This window comes from Meleagris gallopavo, chromosome 6 (assembly GCF_905368555.1).
Source record: "Meleagris gallopavo chromosome 6, MGAL_WU_HG_1.1, whole genome shotgun sequence".
NCBI classification, from domain to species: Eukaryota; Metazoa; Chordata; class Aves; order Galliformes; family Phasianidae; genus Meleagris; species Meleagris gallopavo.
The window spans coordinates 22,285,191-22,300,484 of NC_139409.1; the positions used below are offsets into that span (position 1 = coordinate 22,285,191).

Genomic DNA, 15,294 nt, shown 5'->3' on the forward strand with positions numbered 1-15,294 from the left:
CAGGTGGAGCACACACGGTTTGGTTTTCTGTTTTCCTTGCAGCTGAAGTTGGCGCTGCCACCTGGGACCCCCTCCAGCTCCCTGACAGAGCGGCTGCTACGGCAGAATGCCCAACTCACCGGCTTTGTCAGCAGGCTCAGTGAGGAGAAGAATAATTTGAGGAACGCTGTAATGAAGCTGGAGGAAGAACTGAGGAGATATCAGCACAGACGCACTTCTGGAGAACACGTAGGTCTTCAATGGCACAGCTCTCGTGAAGTATGTGTAGGCATAAAAGCATTGTGCTGTGAAACAACCAATGCTCTTTGTGCTCGACACCTAAATGAGAGTGTTTGAGCTATCTGTCTTTCTTAGCTTTCTTCCTACAAAGTAAATGGATGTGAGTTATTCTTGTCCTATCGTCAAGACATCCTGACGTACCGTTAACTGTAAAGTTTTTCATGTTAACCACCTTTGTGTATTTGCGTTTGGTTTTTTTTAAGAATTCCTTGTGCTTCTCTTTTTAATCTGCATCTCATCACCCAACTGGGCAGTAAATAGATCCAGATAGCTTCAACATCACTGAGCTAATTCGGTCCATTGCAGGGGATTTGTTTGGTTTGGCTGTATTTTTCTAGGATGTTGGACAGGCTACAAACTCAGTGCATTGCAGGTGTTAGTGTGCCAGGGTACCTCAGATCCTTTCTGTGGGAAAATGTTTGGTTATTTTAATCAGTACTTCTATGAGCTCTCCACCAAACCAATGACTAGAATGACACAGCCCAAGCTTTTCCAAACCGCGTGGTTCAAATACAGTTTCTTCTCCTCCAGTCTTCTAAACACTCGTCAGACCTTGGAGTTAACATCGATACGCTGGTTGCCTCTGAGAAGGAAAACTGGAACAGAGAAAAGCTGTCACTGCAGAAATCTTTGAAACAAGCAGATGCAGAGCTGTCCAAGCTGAGAGCAGAACTCCGGAGTGAAGCTTTCCTCAGAGAGCTGGGATCAGATTCTGAAAATGTTATCTTAAGGGTAGGAAGACTTTATTGCCTGCCTAATAACTGTGACTGGTTTGTTTTGTTGTCACAATCATTTGGGCCTGTTTTTTTCTGAGTTAGCTGTGCTTTTTCTAACAGATGCTAAATTTGGATTTTAAATTCTCATCCTTGCATACGTAACTCTGTCAGTTGTTATTACCAAGAATGACAAGTGAGCACTGCATTGTCCTTTTGTGTGTACTCCATTTCTTGCTGCTCAGGTAGTCCTAGGATTATGACACTGCATTCACCAGGTGTGAGCTGTAGCACCGGCTTCTCTGTAACAGCAAGAAATGAATAATCACAGCAACGCTAGAGGAGTTGTCATGTCAAAAGTTATGATTGTAATCATTCCTGGAGCTTATGCTGCTTCTTCTCTTTTCCATCTTGTAGAGAATTTATGGCAAATACCTCCGAGCTGAAAGCTTCCGGAAAGCTCTCATTTATCAGAAGAAATACTTGCTGCTGTTACTGGGTGGATTCCAGGAGTGTGAAGAAGCCACGCTGGCCCTCATTGCACGGATGGGTGGGCAGCCCTCTTACACAGACCTTGAGATCATCACACATCATTCAAAGGGTTTTACAAGATTTCGCTCTGCAGTCAGAGTGTCCATTGCAATTTCAAGGTAAGCTGGAGGAATTTCAGTTTCAGACAGATTCGTGCACTGAATCTGTAGTGCCTCACATTCATTTACATACCTATTGTAAGTGGGGCTTTTACTCATAATACTCTGCTGTTACAATCTGGGGAATGTAACAGGGCAAAAAGTATATTTACTGCCGTTTTAACATGCTGATGCCCTGCTCTTCAGGTGCATGAGCCATTTGCTGTCTGTTCTGACTTATGCAGCACCTCTGGAATCGCTGCAATAGCAAAGAATAAACTGAAAGCATCCAGGCTGGATGTGGCTCTGGGCAGCCTGGTCTGGTTTTTGGCGACCATGCACTTAGCAGGGGGATTGAAACTAGATGATCATTGTGGTCCTTTTCAACCCAGGACATTCTATGATTCTATGATTTGACAGCAGAGAGAGTTTGCAGAGGCTCTAGGGACGTGTGTAAGGAAGTTTTCTACTTAATCGTTACGTTTTCAATTCCCACCCATTAATTTTATTTGGCTTTCAAGAAGTTCTTACACCTTCTAGAATATAAAAAGCAGAGTATGTGCTTAAATGACTACTTCCTTTAGCCTGAAGTTTAGGTTTGTGGTTATTTTGTTTTTCAATTCCAGAATGAAGTTCCTGGTTCGTCGATGGCACAGAGTTACGGGTTCTGGTATCTTAAGCCTCAATAGGGATGTCTTTAGCCAGAACACAGGTAAACTGCAGCCCAGTAATGACTGAAAAATGTTATTCTCAAGTCACACTGCTGCTTAATGTAGGTGGCTTTGATTTGCATTGTCTTGTACAACTGGGCTGCTGTGCCCCCTTCTTTTTGCCATAGTTGCTTGGATTTACTTGTTTCTCAGGCTTCTGGCAGTTTCAACAGCTGACATGACCACTGATCCATTTGCTGTCTCTTCAGTCTTTTTTTTTGGACTCTTGTGGGTGGGATTATAAACAAAATCCGACAACTTCCCAAACAGTGTGTGTTTGTAAGACCAGAGCTACGAGCACCTGAGGGTTTCTCTTGAGGCCTGCATTCTGAGAGGGAACACCAAGGGCAGGGGCAGGCAGAAGAATCTGAGATGTGTGGAGTGGCTGTCCTGTGTCTACACTGCAGTGCCCTTTTCAAGCTCTAGACCAGCAGCAAACTGTTGCTTTTGCTTTTTAATTAACTACACTTGTTTTTAATTGACAACAAAAAACCTGCTTCTTGCTAAACCCCATTTTTGCAAAATGGAGACAGAAAACTTGCACTTTAAATTCCCAGTAATGTGCATATGGTGTTACATCTTTGTTTGTTTTTAGTTTTCAAGACATTGGCTTTTCTACTTTTAGGTAATGAATTGCGGCCTGACTCGTTCTCCAGTGGCATGGATCTCTATGGAGAACAAAGGCATTCCTATAGATCCCGATCAGATATGGAGTCTCCCAGATCTCCTATAAACTTTCAACAAAAGTGAGTTCTGTTTCAGACAATGATTCTGTCAGAACAGCATTCAACTGCACAAACATGTCAGCGTTTACTGATGAGGTTCATAATCTTTGATGCCAGAAGTCTTTTAACATTTTTTTCCATAAGGAAACATAACCAAGTGCATCTCAGAACTTTGATGTGCACCTACTCATTGCCTGATTAAGGCCAATGCTTGCAGACGTTGCTGTCTGATTGCTGCTGTGTTCTTGGTAGAATGTTTGTTCACTGGGTGAAAGTGACCTGCACAGCTTTGGCTTTGGGAAGCCAACCTCAGCTGCAGGCTTTGAGTTTTCCCACAGATTGGGTTCAAGTCATTTGGGATCTCTATTTTTATATGAATCACCTCCACATCTGTAACCTTAGTTTGTGGCAATCATAATGCTTTACATAAAACGGATATTTAATCTATTTTAGCCACTTTTGACTTTAACTTACAGAAAGTACTGAAGAAAGCCAGAATCCCATACAGATGGCTGTGTCCTTGTTTGCAGAAGCTTCTTAATAGAAGCCATAGTAGATTTTCTGCTGCAGTCTCAGTGGCAATTTGTAGTCTTGTTCCCAGAGAAATGCAGGAACAGATCAGGTGCAGTAGAATGAAAATGCAGTTGGCCAAGGAGGTTCTTCTGGGGGAGGCACTGTGTTGTGATAGGACCAGGGAAAATATAAGAAATGAGTGTTTTACAGTAATGGCGGTGAGGCACTGGAACAGGTTGCCCAGAGAGGTGGTAGATGCCCCATCCTTGGAGACAAGTCAGGCTGGATGGGGCTCCGAGCACCCGATGCAGCTGCAGGTTTCCCTGCTCATTGCAGTGGAGTTGGACCAGATGGCCTTTAAAGGTCCTTTCCTACTCAAATGATTCTATGATGGCTGGGGCAATAAGTGGCAGGGAACTTCAGTGGGCGTGGTGTTCTGACTGCTGTGTGGGTAGGGCAGCAGACACGCACCCTGTCAGGTCTCTCTGCTTACAGTGCCCTACTATGTCTGCTGATTCTTTTTGATTTGACATTTTGGTTTTGAAAAGCATCTGTGTTCTTCTGCCCCTAGGTTCCACAGTATGCAGGCTGACTTGAATCCAGTCTCTTTCGCGTGTTCTCAGCTGCAGAACTATGATCCAGAAAGAGCTTTAACAGATTACATCCACCGCCTGGAGGCACTGCAAAGGCGGCTCGGAAGCGTGCAGTCAGGTATGGGTTGGGGCACAGTTCCAAGCCAGAAGGCACGTGCTGGCTCTGAGATGTGTACAGACATCTGGTTTGGGACACTTTCAGCCTTAAACAGGAGGTTATTCTGTACTGCAGCAAACCCACTGAAAAGAAAATGGTCCAGTTCTTTGAAGGGAGGCCTGCAGAGGTGTGCTTCAGTAACAGATTTGGAGTTTATTGGTGCCACGTTAATTTTCACCAGTCTCGTAAACGTGTGATAAGGATTCTGTGCCTCTTTCTAAGAGGTTAAGTGAGGTGGGGAAAAGCATACTCTAAGGATTGGAGAGTTGGGGTGCAAGAGAAATTCATTTCTATCACTAGGGTTATAGAAGTGACAGCCTTTTTGTCCCGTAGATGATAACTTTTTTTTCTATAAAGGGAATACATCAAGAAGATTGTCAGCTCAGTGGCTGACAGTTTATCAAACACGGGGTGGAGCTGAGTTATAGAAGTTACTGTGTTAAAGTCTTATTTCAGCATAAAATCTGTCCTTTGAAGATTAGTTCTTAAATGATTTCCTGCATAAAACCTTTCTCATTCATCAGAGTGATGCTGTTTATGAGCCCTCAGCTCCTTATTCCACGTGCTCTGATTAAAATCTTTCCGTCTTACAGCGTCCACCTCATACACGCAGCTGCACTCTGCTATGAGAAGATAATACCCTCTGCCCACCTCCATCGCTGGCAGTGATGTCAATGGATTGATTGCCTTCTGTAAACCCGTGCTCTTTCTGTGCTTTATATAATGTGTATCTGGTGGGACCAATACGAACACGGCTGTACGATCCTATACAGTTCCATCCTGGCACACCCATGCAGACTGGGATTATGGGAGAACTATGTATATAGGCACTTTGTGTTCATGCAAAAAAAAAAAAAAAATCATTAAATTACATGTATATTTGTGGAATGCTAATTTAAATGATTAACTTATGAAGTGTGTATTTATCAAGGGGGTGCAAAGATGAAACTTGTGTATTAATTAAATTGAGCTCCGTTCAGAGAAGTTCACTTGCACTTTTTCTGGCAAGGCTACTGAAGTTACACAACTCTCCTCATATTTGCTACTGGCAGTGCAGACAGAATAGCACTTGTAGAGACCTATTTTTGTAATGGTAGAAGTTTTGAATTTTATGGGTATTTTGTCAAAATACTGAAATAAAGATGACTTCATGCTTTTAACTGTGTTCTACTCTTGGAAAGTTCTTAAAATTGAAGAATCATTCCCTTATTTAGGTTGAAAACCTCACTCCTAGGCATGTTCCTCCTGGCTGTGGCAGCTGTCTTGTCACCAATTGCAGAAGTGCTGCTACTTGACAGGAGGACAGGGGTAGGTTTGGTTTCTGCAGCCCCTGGCTGTACCTTTGGGGGGCTGCAAGAGAAGATGCGTCCTTTCCCTCAGTCGCTGTCACTGATGTGAAACAAAGGTCTGTAACAGCTTTACCAGGGTAAGAACAGACAGACTGGGTGAGCCCTTCCCTGAGGGAGCACTGTAGGGAAGGAGGGGAAGCTCTGAGCATGATTAGCTAACTTTGTACTTAGATGCATTTTCTTTCTAGTAGTTACGATTTTAAGAACTGACAGTGTTAAGCAGAGGAAACTTCCAAAGAGGTTTCTTTACAAATTTTAATCAAAATTCCTATGAGCTGGAGCTCACGACCATGTATCACCACCACTTGTGAACCAAACACTATTCAACAATCCTGCATGAGTCAATGCAAAGCATAACAGCATTCAGATATTTCACTTCATTTATGGATTATTTTCCAGGTGAACGTGTTATTTACTAGCGCTGTCATCCTGTTGTTACTTCCATGCTTACACCAAGCTTTCAGAGATGGCTGCTTTTCACAGTTTACTTTAGAAAATTATTTGTAGCTTTCTGAAGCGAAGTATTTTACAAATGCTCCAAGTTAAACATTTAAATTGTTGAGTTACAAAACTTCCCTATGAACACTTCTGCAGACACCCCTACTCAGCCATACAGTGACAGTTTGTAATAATTAATTAATTCGAATAATTCCAAAAAACAACCAGGATGCCACTTCGTTCCCTTTCCAATCTGTGATTCTGTTTCAAAACGGGGCATGTGCATTGCCCTCAGTCCTTTGTACGTGATGGAGTTACTGTCGTTGGGCACAGAGGTAAGGTACAGTCATACCCCTCCTCATATGGGGAAAGGCAATTGTCGAATGTTGTTGTTTTTTGTTCTACTAACTGGAATCTTTGCTTTAAAAAACATTTCTTCACTTTAAAGGCTGAGGGGGAGGGAGGCATGCACCTTAGAAGTGTTACACACATAGAAGACAGTTTTTCTTTCAAAAAAAGCACCAAGAAATTGGTAGAACAAGCAGTTACACACAGCAACACTAAACAGTGTGGGGAAATGAACAAAACAGATGCTAAGAGGGTGCAGGCCTGTCTCTACACAGTACGTGGAACAGTTTCCATTTGCCATTCATTTTGTCACAATTACTTCACCAAAAGTCTGTTAATTTGTACAATTCAAGGTTTTAGCTCCAGAACTTACAGTGACCTCCTCTTATATCTGATAAATGGGTTATTAGGTGTATGTATCATGGTTGTATAATTTATACTTGGAAAGTAGTCATTGATGAGATCAAATTCGTACAAACGAAGCAAAGTGGACCAGATAGTCTTGATCTGAATGTAAGCGAAGTTCTCTCCAATACAGCGATGACGGCCTAGGAGGAAACCCATAGCAAGCCATCAGAACACCTGTTATGCCAGCGCCTCTGACTGCAGCTTCACTTGGAAAACGTTACGTGGACTGTAACTGCTTCTTTCTAAACAGGCTGTGGCCCTGATCCTACAGACGGACCATTGTGTAACTTCTAACATCTTGTTTCCATAAAGCTTTCTCTGCAGAGAACGTGGAACATTTTGAATGGAATTGTTATCCTGTTTTCAGCAGAATGCCCCCATTTATGCAGCACCGAGGAGGAGTTTGTAACGTTCAAAAAATGGCATTGACTATAACTGTATCGTGGTCAGATTTGCAAACTGTTTTGGCAGTTATGAATCTCTACATAAATTTTCGCTGCCTTAAAATGTTTTCATATTATGAGGCTTTTTTACCATGACTTTGAAAGACTTGAATAAACTCAAATATATGCTAACGTAAGGATTTTTTGTTGTTATTACTCTGAGCAACACACACAAGCACTATGATTGACTTCAATTCTTTGACGGCCTGTTCACACTATAAAAACTTTGAGGCATCAATAGAGAGAGAAGAAAAATCTCTTCATGTGTTGCAGTGTGGGGAAGTGTGGGGTGAGAGGAGCGGCCCGAGTTGTGTGCCACCACTGGGCAAAATGCTTGCTTTCTGCCACTGCTACTTACCAGCGCCAAACGGAATATAGGCAAACTTCTCCCCAGCTGCCGGGTTGTCCTGGAGATAGCGGTCAGGTTTGAAGTCCAGGGCGTCCTTCCAGGAGTCCTTCAGGCGTTGGTTAACGGTGGGGGACACGCAGACCTGATGGCCGGGGGGAATGTTGTATCCTGCGACGGTCTGCAAGGGCAGAGACAAGGCCCACACACCTGATTCCTCAGTTCTTACACTGAAAGCATTACCTGAAGTTCTGTATCCTTAGACTGGAATTTCAAAAGATGTTTCGGCTAGGCCAGTTTAAAATCAATGCAGCAGAGCACATGTAAGTAGCAGATCCAAACTAAGAACTAGAGCAAGAATGACAGTTGGAAGAAAGTGTCAGTTCTGTTGAGCATGGCTGGAAGGGGAACGTGGCACTTCACCTTCCCCAGGGGAGATGCGAACCTGGGACTTCCTATATATCCAAGTGGGCATTCAACAGTTACTCTGCAACCTGAAAGTGTCCATAACTCACTTCTGCACATCTTCAGAGATAACAACTATGCCTCTGATTTTTTTCTGTGGGTTGTTATTTAGTTGTTTTAAATTACAACTTATCTAAATTCTAACTTCCATCTTGTTTTATCCTTAAATAGAAAAATAAATCTTCATTTCAAGATAAAGAAGCAGCCAACAGCTACGCTGACTTCTTTCTAAAGCTGCAAAATCGTGCTACTTATTGTCAGAACACACAACTGCTTCTTTTCACCCACATGAAAGATGGGGGCAATGGGGGTATCTAAAGGAAATGCTTTTGCTGCTTTCTTCACCTGAGCCGTGTGCTGCCCTAACGCTCTCTTGCCCAGCAGCACCAGCATACACCTTGTGTCCAGTTCTGAGCTCCCCAGTTCAAGACAGACAGGGAACTACTGCAGAGAGTCTGGCAGAGGGCTGCAGAGACAACTGGGGTCTGGAGCATCTCCCTTGTGGGGCTGTTCAGCCGGGAGGAGACTGAGGGGGATCTTATTTGCAAGGACTGATATCTACAGGGTGGGATTCTAGTGGATAGATCTGGGCCCTTTTTAGTGGTGCCCAGTGACAGAACAAGGGGCAATGGACACAAGCTGGAACATAGGAGGTTCCATACCAACACAGAAAAACCTTACTTCAAACATGTAACATGCACTGGAACAGACTGCCCAGAGAGGTTGTGGATTCTCCTCTGCAGGTATTCAAAACCCAGCTGGACGCTTTCATGTGTAATCTACTGTGGGAAGTTGGTGTACCATTTCCTGTGGTCCCTGCTGACTTGCTGCCCTTGTCAGCAGAGCTGGAAGGGGCTGGAGCAGATCAGGCTGTGCAGGACTTTGCCCAGTCAGTCATAAAAGCCACCAGCAGGGAGATTCCACAAGGAAGTTAGATCCGAAAAGTGCACTCACCTGTGGAGTTTTGGCCAGTCTCATCATGGTCATTATAGGAGGCCTAAGCCTTAAGGTTTCTTTTAGGCAGCGATCTAACAAACTGAGATCCTTGAGCTGCATATATAAAGAAAATGATATATCAAAATACAGCTGAGTTCATTTAATTATTATTTTACACTATTTAAGAATAAATAACTAAAGACAAAGCGGCTCTTATTTACATGGACTTCATTTGCTACCCTGACAATTTTCCCTTTGATTCAATTACAACTAGCTGCTGTTCCATCTGACTAACCTGTCCTACAAGTGCTTTCTGATGCCTAACTAAAGAAAGAGATCACGCCACATTCCATTCCTCCTTTATGCAGTCAATGAGCTTGTAGGAACTGCAGTTTCCATAGTAAATGCTGATTAAAAAAGAAATGGTAGCAGGCTGAAAAGTAACTCCAGAGAAAGAGAAGGAGACATGCTGCCAAGTAGAGTCACTGCAGACTGCTTGTGAAGATTATGATTCTAAGTCAAAACATATGGCCATACGGTCCATTTTTAAAAATACATATCCAGAAGCACAGTAACATCCATCAAAAATGATGCAACGTACAAACCTGTTCATAAGTTAATGGTGGCAAATCATCTCCACAAACAGCTTTCTGCTCTGCGTAGCACTGCTCCTGTATCGCTTTGTCTCTGGCTATGAAGAAGCCCAGCCAGGCACTCGTGGTTGAGGATGTGTGCTGCCCTGCTAGGAGCAGCCCAATGAGCATCCCTGCTATCTCATCATCTGTCAGTGGGCGGCCATCTCTACATCAAAGGGGATTAAGTCAGAGCTTCATTCAATCAGCTTTCCAGTTACAGTAGTATTTACAATTTCTCCTAATTTTTCTACTCCTTCATGCATTGCCCATTCTAAATTCAGCAGCTAAAAGTCTAGGAGCAGGCAGAAGAGAGAACCATGGTGGGCAGAGTCTCTGAGAGCTCTGAAGAAAATCATTACAGAAAGCCAGCAACAAGAAAGGAAGCGGAAGCAGCAGCCTTGTGACCACTAATAATGATCTCAGAAGTCAAGATTAGCATTTATAATTAGATTTTTCAGGCTGTTTTTAAGAACATCACTAGGATCAACTACTGGCAATGAGGAATGCAAGACATGAGAATATTTCTTGTTTTTGACAGAATGTTCTGAACAGCTCAAAGCTAAAGTCAAACATCTATTTATTTTCCTGAAAACTACAAGTCTCCAACCCCACTTTGCTTACTTGTATGAAGCATCAAGTAGAGTTTGGAGCATGTCATCTTCCTTTTCCTCCGAACTCCGACGCTTCTGGATAACCTTGTAGAAAATGTTTTTTATTTCTCTGTGTGCTCGATCTCGACGCCTGCAATTCAGATCACTTCTGTTAGCAACTTCATAAGAAACAACATGAAATCCTTGTAAGGATTTATAGGAATGTCTGAGACAGCTTCAAAACAAAAAATAGGGGAGAAAGAAAGAAAAGAAGAGGTTTAGATGAAATGCTCAAATTGCTATAATCTTCTTCCTGGTACCTGAAGCTGGGCAGAGGTAGCCAGGCTGGCAGAAGCCACGCAGCATGAGTAAAGCCCCCATCCAGGTCAGCATACAGCTGAGCCACCTTCTCATTTAATAAGCTTCTTATTTCTTTCCCATGCAAGCAGTGACTTGCTGTCAAAATGATAAGTTCTGAAAAGGCTTCGAACAGGTCTGAGAAAAGATGTGGAAAAAAAAATGTTACTGGAGTGAACTTTAGGCAAAATGTTACGTTTTACAGATTATCACTTATTCAAATCTTGTAGAAGGGAAAAACAACCAACCACCATACATACATTAACAATTTTAAATTGAGTTTTAGCTTGCTTTTCCCATAAAAGGAAGTATTTCATTTTGAATTTCCGTGGTTTGAATCAGGTCTTTCAATGAGTAACACTTTAATTACATTTCTTGACTTCAATAACTTGTTTTCTAAGTTACTGTTTCTAAAGTTTTTTCTAGGAAAGCTGCTACCCCTTCCAAAGTAAACCATGCAGCACAAGCTCAACCCTTAACAGACACAGAAGTCACCGAAAAAGTTAAACTTGCAATCCAAAATCCACGTGTAAATAAGTAGTCTTGCAGCTTACTGAATTATTTCTCAGTATTTCTGTCATTGCAGGTCTGCAACAGTACTGATGGGCTGTGACTAGCTGGCTAGTTGGGAAACACGGGTGGGAGGAAAAGAAATGCACTTACATCACTAAGCTCACCTTATCGCTCTGCAGATAATCACGAACTGAGATCTCTGACACAGGCTCCAGGAAGTCAGAGCTGTGTCTTTTCAAAGGGACTACAAACAGGCTGAACTGACTCACAGCATGCAAAATCAGCATTCTTCAGCCAGGCAACGCTTATGCTCTCTACTGTCAGACTAAGCAAATAAGTAGAATTGTCCTTTGTTCCTATCAATGATTTCCTCAGCACCTTTATTTTCCAATAGCATTAAATCTGATGAAACAAAACCTGTGTTTGGCATGTTCTGATGTTAGAGCTTCGCCCTACAGCTCTTCTAATATTGCAGTAAAACATTTACAAAAACATACTGTTGCATCCTGCATCAGCCTTCATTCCTTCCCAGAAAGTCTAAGTAACAATGCATCTGATGTTGCTTACTTCTTTCTCCACTCTCTCCCCAGGCTTTGAAATATTCCTTTGTTTCCTCTTCAATCAGAGTTACATGCTGCTTAAACTGAGCAATGTTTAGGCCAGTTTTGAGCATCTTCTTCTGTTCCAAAAATACCTAGAGGAAGCAAAAGAGAAACAATCAGTAAAACGTTCATTGTATTGATGTGATTAATAAATTCATTTCATATGTACTACAAACATATAGAAGAGTAAAAAGGAAATTAGGACCGTAGAGTACAACAGAGTGTCCTCCTCCTCTCCTACGGTAACACCTCACCACTGGCCTAGAGATGCACCTTGCTTTAAGAAGGCCCAGGAGCCTGACCTGGCAGCATGAAGCAAGCTATTTGCTAGGGAAGCTTCACCCCTTCTCCACTTTTTTTCCTGCAGATAGACTCATAGCTAAGAAAGCTACTGTAAAAAGCCCACTATTAGAAGAAAACCATCAAATGGGTTGATTGGACATCTACTCAGAAAATCATTCAATTAATTTTTAAGTCCTAGTTACAGATCAGAGTATTTGTCCTATAGAGCTGTACAGAACTATGGACAACTGACCGAAGATTGTCTTCCCACCAAGAGCTCTACAGGTAGTGTAAAGTTATTTACAAAACAAAAAGCATAAAAGAAAGGTTGCTCTGCATTAATTTCCATTTTCAGAATGCAGTGGGCACACCCTGGCAGAACAGTGGTGCAGGCATGTTTTCCCTTGCAACATGGCAGCCCATCTCTTATCTGGATGAAAAGCATACATTAAGAACACACCCTATCAGTGCACTGCCTCCCAAAAAATGCTGCAAGAAGTTTGGAGGGAGAAGGCAGAAAGGGAAGCTGAATTGATATATAAACAATGCATATTGACAGACTTCATTATCAGTCACAACTGATATTCAAACAAGTAGTCAACTCTAGGGCATGGTTCTTCTGTCACACAACTAAAAGACATTTTCAGATGGAAGAGGAGACAGGATTCTGCAGTTTGTTGTTCCAAACAACATGCATAAGCATGAGAACAGCCAATGCTCATCTCAGAAGCAATGCTAAGTGGCACAGCAACTTTACTTCCAGATGAAGACAAAGGCTGTACTCTGCAAACACACAGGCTGACTTCTGTCCCAGCGAGACAAGCTTTGTGGTGCCTACGGTCAAATCAATAGTCTTGCGTAGAGGTTAAACATGACAGAAATGAGAAATCATCACTCAGAGCTCTAACAGAAGGAAGACCTAATGCTGCTCATAAGGGAAAAGGAAACTGCAGTCAGTGACAGGCTATAAGGGAATAAAAAACCAAAACACTCACTTATTAGTTTTTCTCAGTGGTGGGATTAGACAGAATCTAAAACAAAAGCAGCATCCATACTAATGGACACTAAGGCTGTGTTATTCACTGCCTAAGTACATTCAGGCTGGATTGTCCAACTGAGACATCAACCACACCGTGCCTTCTGCCAGAATCTCAAGCTCATCATACAGAGCCAAGGGCTCACAGCTGTCCAGTCAGAATGTAAACGACCCTCGTTTTCTGCTCATTTTCTATGTAAAAGACATACCACGTTAGGGACATCATAAGCCACCCCCTTTCCAAAGACTGGTGTAGTGAGCCGGGAGTACACATCTTCTGCATTCAAGTCTTCATTTTTGCTGTTGAAGAGCAGCGCAGCAGCATCGCTGCCCAGCAGGTACGTAAATGTCTTGCCAACCATAGTGAAACTGAACACAGGTCCATACTGAGAGAAAAAAATACCCGTTTGTTTTAAATAATAGAAACACAAATCATGGAGTCATTATTTCTTTACAAGCTTCTACAAATCACTTCTCCTAAGAAACACATAAAAATAGCATAAAATAGAAACATCTTAAGCCATATTTGAATTCTGTTCTCAGTATAAAATAACTCCTCACTAAGACTAATATTTGTAATCTCGCAAGATGTAGGACCATTAAGTTTCAAAAATGGAAATTAAAGAAGCGCAGAACTACTATAGAGAGACCACCAAACATGTGGGCTCCAGAAACCAACACACACTGCTTTGGAAAAAAGACTGGGTCTGCAGTGATAATGAAGAGCAATAAGATTTTAACATTTAAAAGTCACCTCCAGCAATTCCCACAACTGAATTTGTCTTTCTCCAAGTTAATCAAGCTGAGATTTAAGCTTATGGCTTCTGGACATTTTAGACAAGGTAAAACATGTTGCAGAATTTTATTGGACAGAATTAAGGCTCTACCTTAGTCAATTCTTTGGGGCTATTCCAGTTTTGTGGTGCTGTACCCCTGCTCTTCTAGTAGAGCTGAGCACCTCAACATTCATACAGTCACCTGCAGAAGGGTCAGCTCCATCCCAGCCAGCTCACAGACACATCAGCACAGAGCACTGATCAGCACACAGTTTACAGTTTCCAAGTGAAGCAAGAAGTAACACCATGAATGCGGATTTTCAATGTGTATCATCCAACTTGAGCATTACCTAAAGACTTTTTAAAGACTGAATCACAGGAGCTGTTTCAGAGAACACAACTATTTCTGTAACATCGATGCACTGCACATGAGATGTGAAGAAGCCACAATCTCCTGCACACTCCACATTCCACATTTGAGGAAATAAATAAGAGGGAATTCACTGACTGTAATGGACGCCAACAAGTACAAAGTGTGGCACTGCTCAGCCACACAGGACAGCACACCTTGTCATAGGCATTTTCCAGAAACTCAATAGGGCTCTTTCCAAACGCTATGGCATGTCCGAGGAACGGGATGCTTGAGGGGATGTGAGGAGGGTGGTTCTGCAGAGGAAAGAAAAGCGAACACTGAATTTTCTTCAGAGTAACACAGCACTGCGTTCAGCCACACAAGAGATACACACACACTCTGCTCAAGATCTTTGGTGAAAAAAGCGACTTCGGATGACAGACGACGTTTTACAGGAAGGCAAGGCTGCTTTTCAAACCACCTCGGCCAGCTCGCAATCCCGCCCACCCGTTCCGAGAGCAAAGGACAGAGGGCAGACACCGGGAGGCGCTGCCCGCGGCCCCGGCCCGCAGCCTTCAGCGGCCGCTCCGCGCGGTGCCGCACAGGGGGCCGAGGCCGCGCCCCGACACGGCCCGCCCGGGGCAACCGGACGTACCGCCCGCTCCCCGCGTCCCCCGCGCCTACCGTCCGGCCGGCCCCGACGTGGCGGCGGTAGCCCAGCTGAAAGAGGTAGCCGAGGCTGAGCGCGAAGGCGGAGGCGGCCAGCAGCAGGGACAGCGGGTTGCCGACGGCGGCCCGCTCCAGCAGGCTGCCGCCCACCTCCAACAGGCTCAGCATCGCCTCGCGCTCAGCCGGTACCGATCGCGACCGTGAAACGTGAACCGTGAACCGCTACCGCGCGCCGCGAGGGCGTGCCCTGCAGCCGGCCGGCCCAGCCACGGCGCTGGGCTGATCTCTGCCCATGTGACGACTGCCGGCGGCCCGACCAATGGGCGGCGGCGCGCCACGGGCTGACGGCATCGGCCGGGCTGCGACGGGCGCCATTGGGCGGGCGGCGGGGCGGGGAGGGCGCGGGGGCGGCGCCGGAGAAGACGGGGGC

The 15,294-nt window shown here is 43.8% G+C and overlaps 2 protein-coding genes across 7 annotated transcripts in view; one reads left to right on the forward strand and one right to left on the reverse strand.

Moving 5' to 3' along the window:
- The window catches only part of AKAP9 (A-kinase anchoring protein 9), a 101,895-nt gene extending 96,416 nt beyond the window's left edge, over positions 1-5,479 (forward strand). For all 6 annotated transcript variants that reach the window (XM_085227416.1, XM_085227414.1, XM_085227415.1 and 3 more), the window contains 7 exons: positions 43-228; positions 811-1,011; positions 1,410-1,642; positions 2,248-2,333; positions 2,957-3,077; positions 4,141-4,280; positions 4,913-5,479. In XM_085227416.1, the coding sequence (XP_085083542.1) occupies positions 43-228; positions 811-1,011; positions 1,410-1,642; positions 2,248-2,333; positions 2,957-3,077; positions 4,141-4,280; positions 4,913-4,956 (1,011 nt within the window). In that variant the 3' untranslated portion in view covers positions 4,957-5,479. The remainder of the gene's footprint in view (positions 1-42; positions 229-810; positions 1,012-1,409; positions 1,643-2,247; positions 2,334-2,956; positions 3,078-4,140; positions 4,281-4,912) is intronic.
- Positions 5,480-5,909: 430 nt separating this feature from the next.
- CYP51A1 (cytochrome P450 family 51 subfamily A member 1) lies at positions 5,910-15,137 on the reverse strand. Its single transcript, XM_085227425.1, has 10 exons — positions 14,880-15,137; positions 14,411-14,509; positions 13,277-13,453; positions 11,715-11,841; positions 10,598-10,772; positions 10,309-10,428; positions 9,658-9,853; positions 9,071-9,166; positions 7,664-7,832; positions 5,910-7,002 (listed from the first exon to the last, which is right to left on the reverse strand). The coding sequence occupies exons 1-10, from the start codon at positions 15,030-15,032 to the stop codon at positions 6,824-6,826; spliced, it is 1,491 nt and encodes a 496-aa protein (XP_085083551.1). The 5' UTR covers positions 15,033-15,137; the 3' UTR covers positions 5,910-6,823.
- Between the last annotated feature and the right edge of the window lie 157 nt (positions 15,138-15,294).

Excerpts from the sequence above, each read along its gene's own strand:
- CYP51A1 (XM_085227425.1), bottom strand. The coding sequence starts at position 15,032 with ATGCTGAGCCTGTTGGAGGTGGGCGGCAGCCTGCTGGAGCGGGCCGCC. Across the intron at positions 14,510-14,879 it reads ACGTCGGGGCCGGCCGGACG|AACCACCCTCCTCACATCCC; the intron begins GTAGGCGCGGGG and ends TTTCCTCTGCAG. Across the intron at positions 9,167-9,657 it reads CACCATTAACTTATGAACAG|CTCAAGGATCTCAGTTTGTT; the intron begins GTTTGTACGTTG and ends TTATATATGCAG.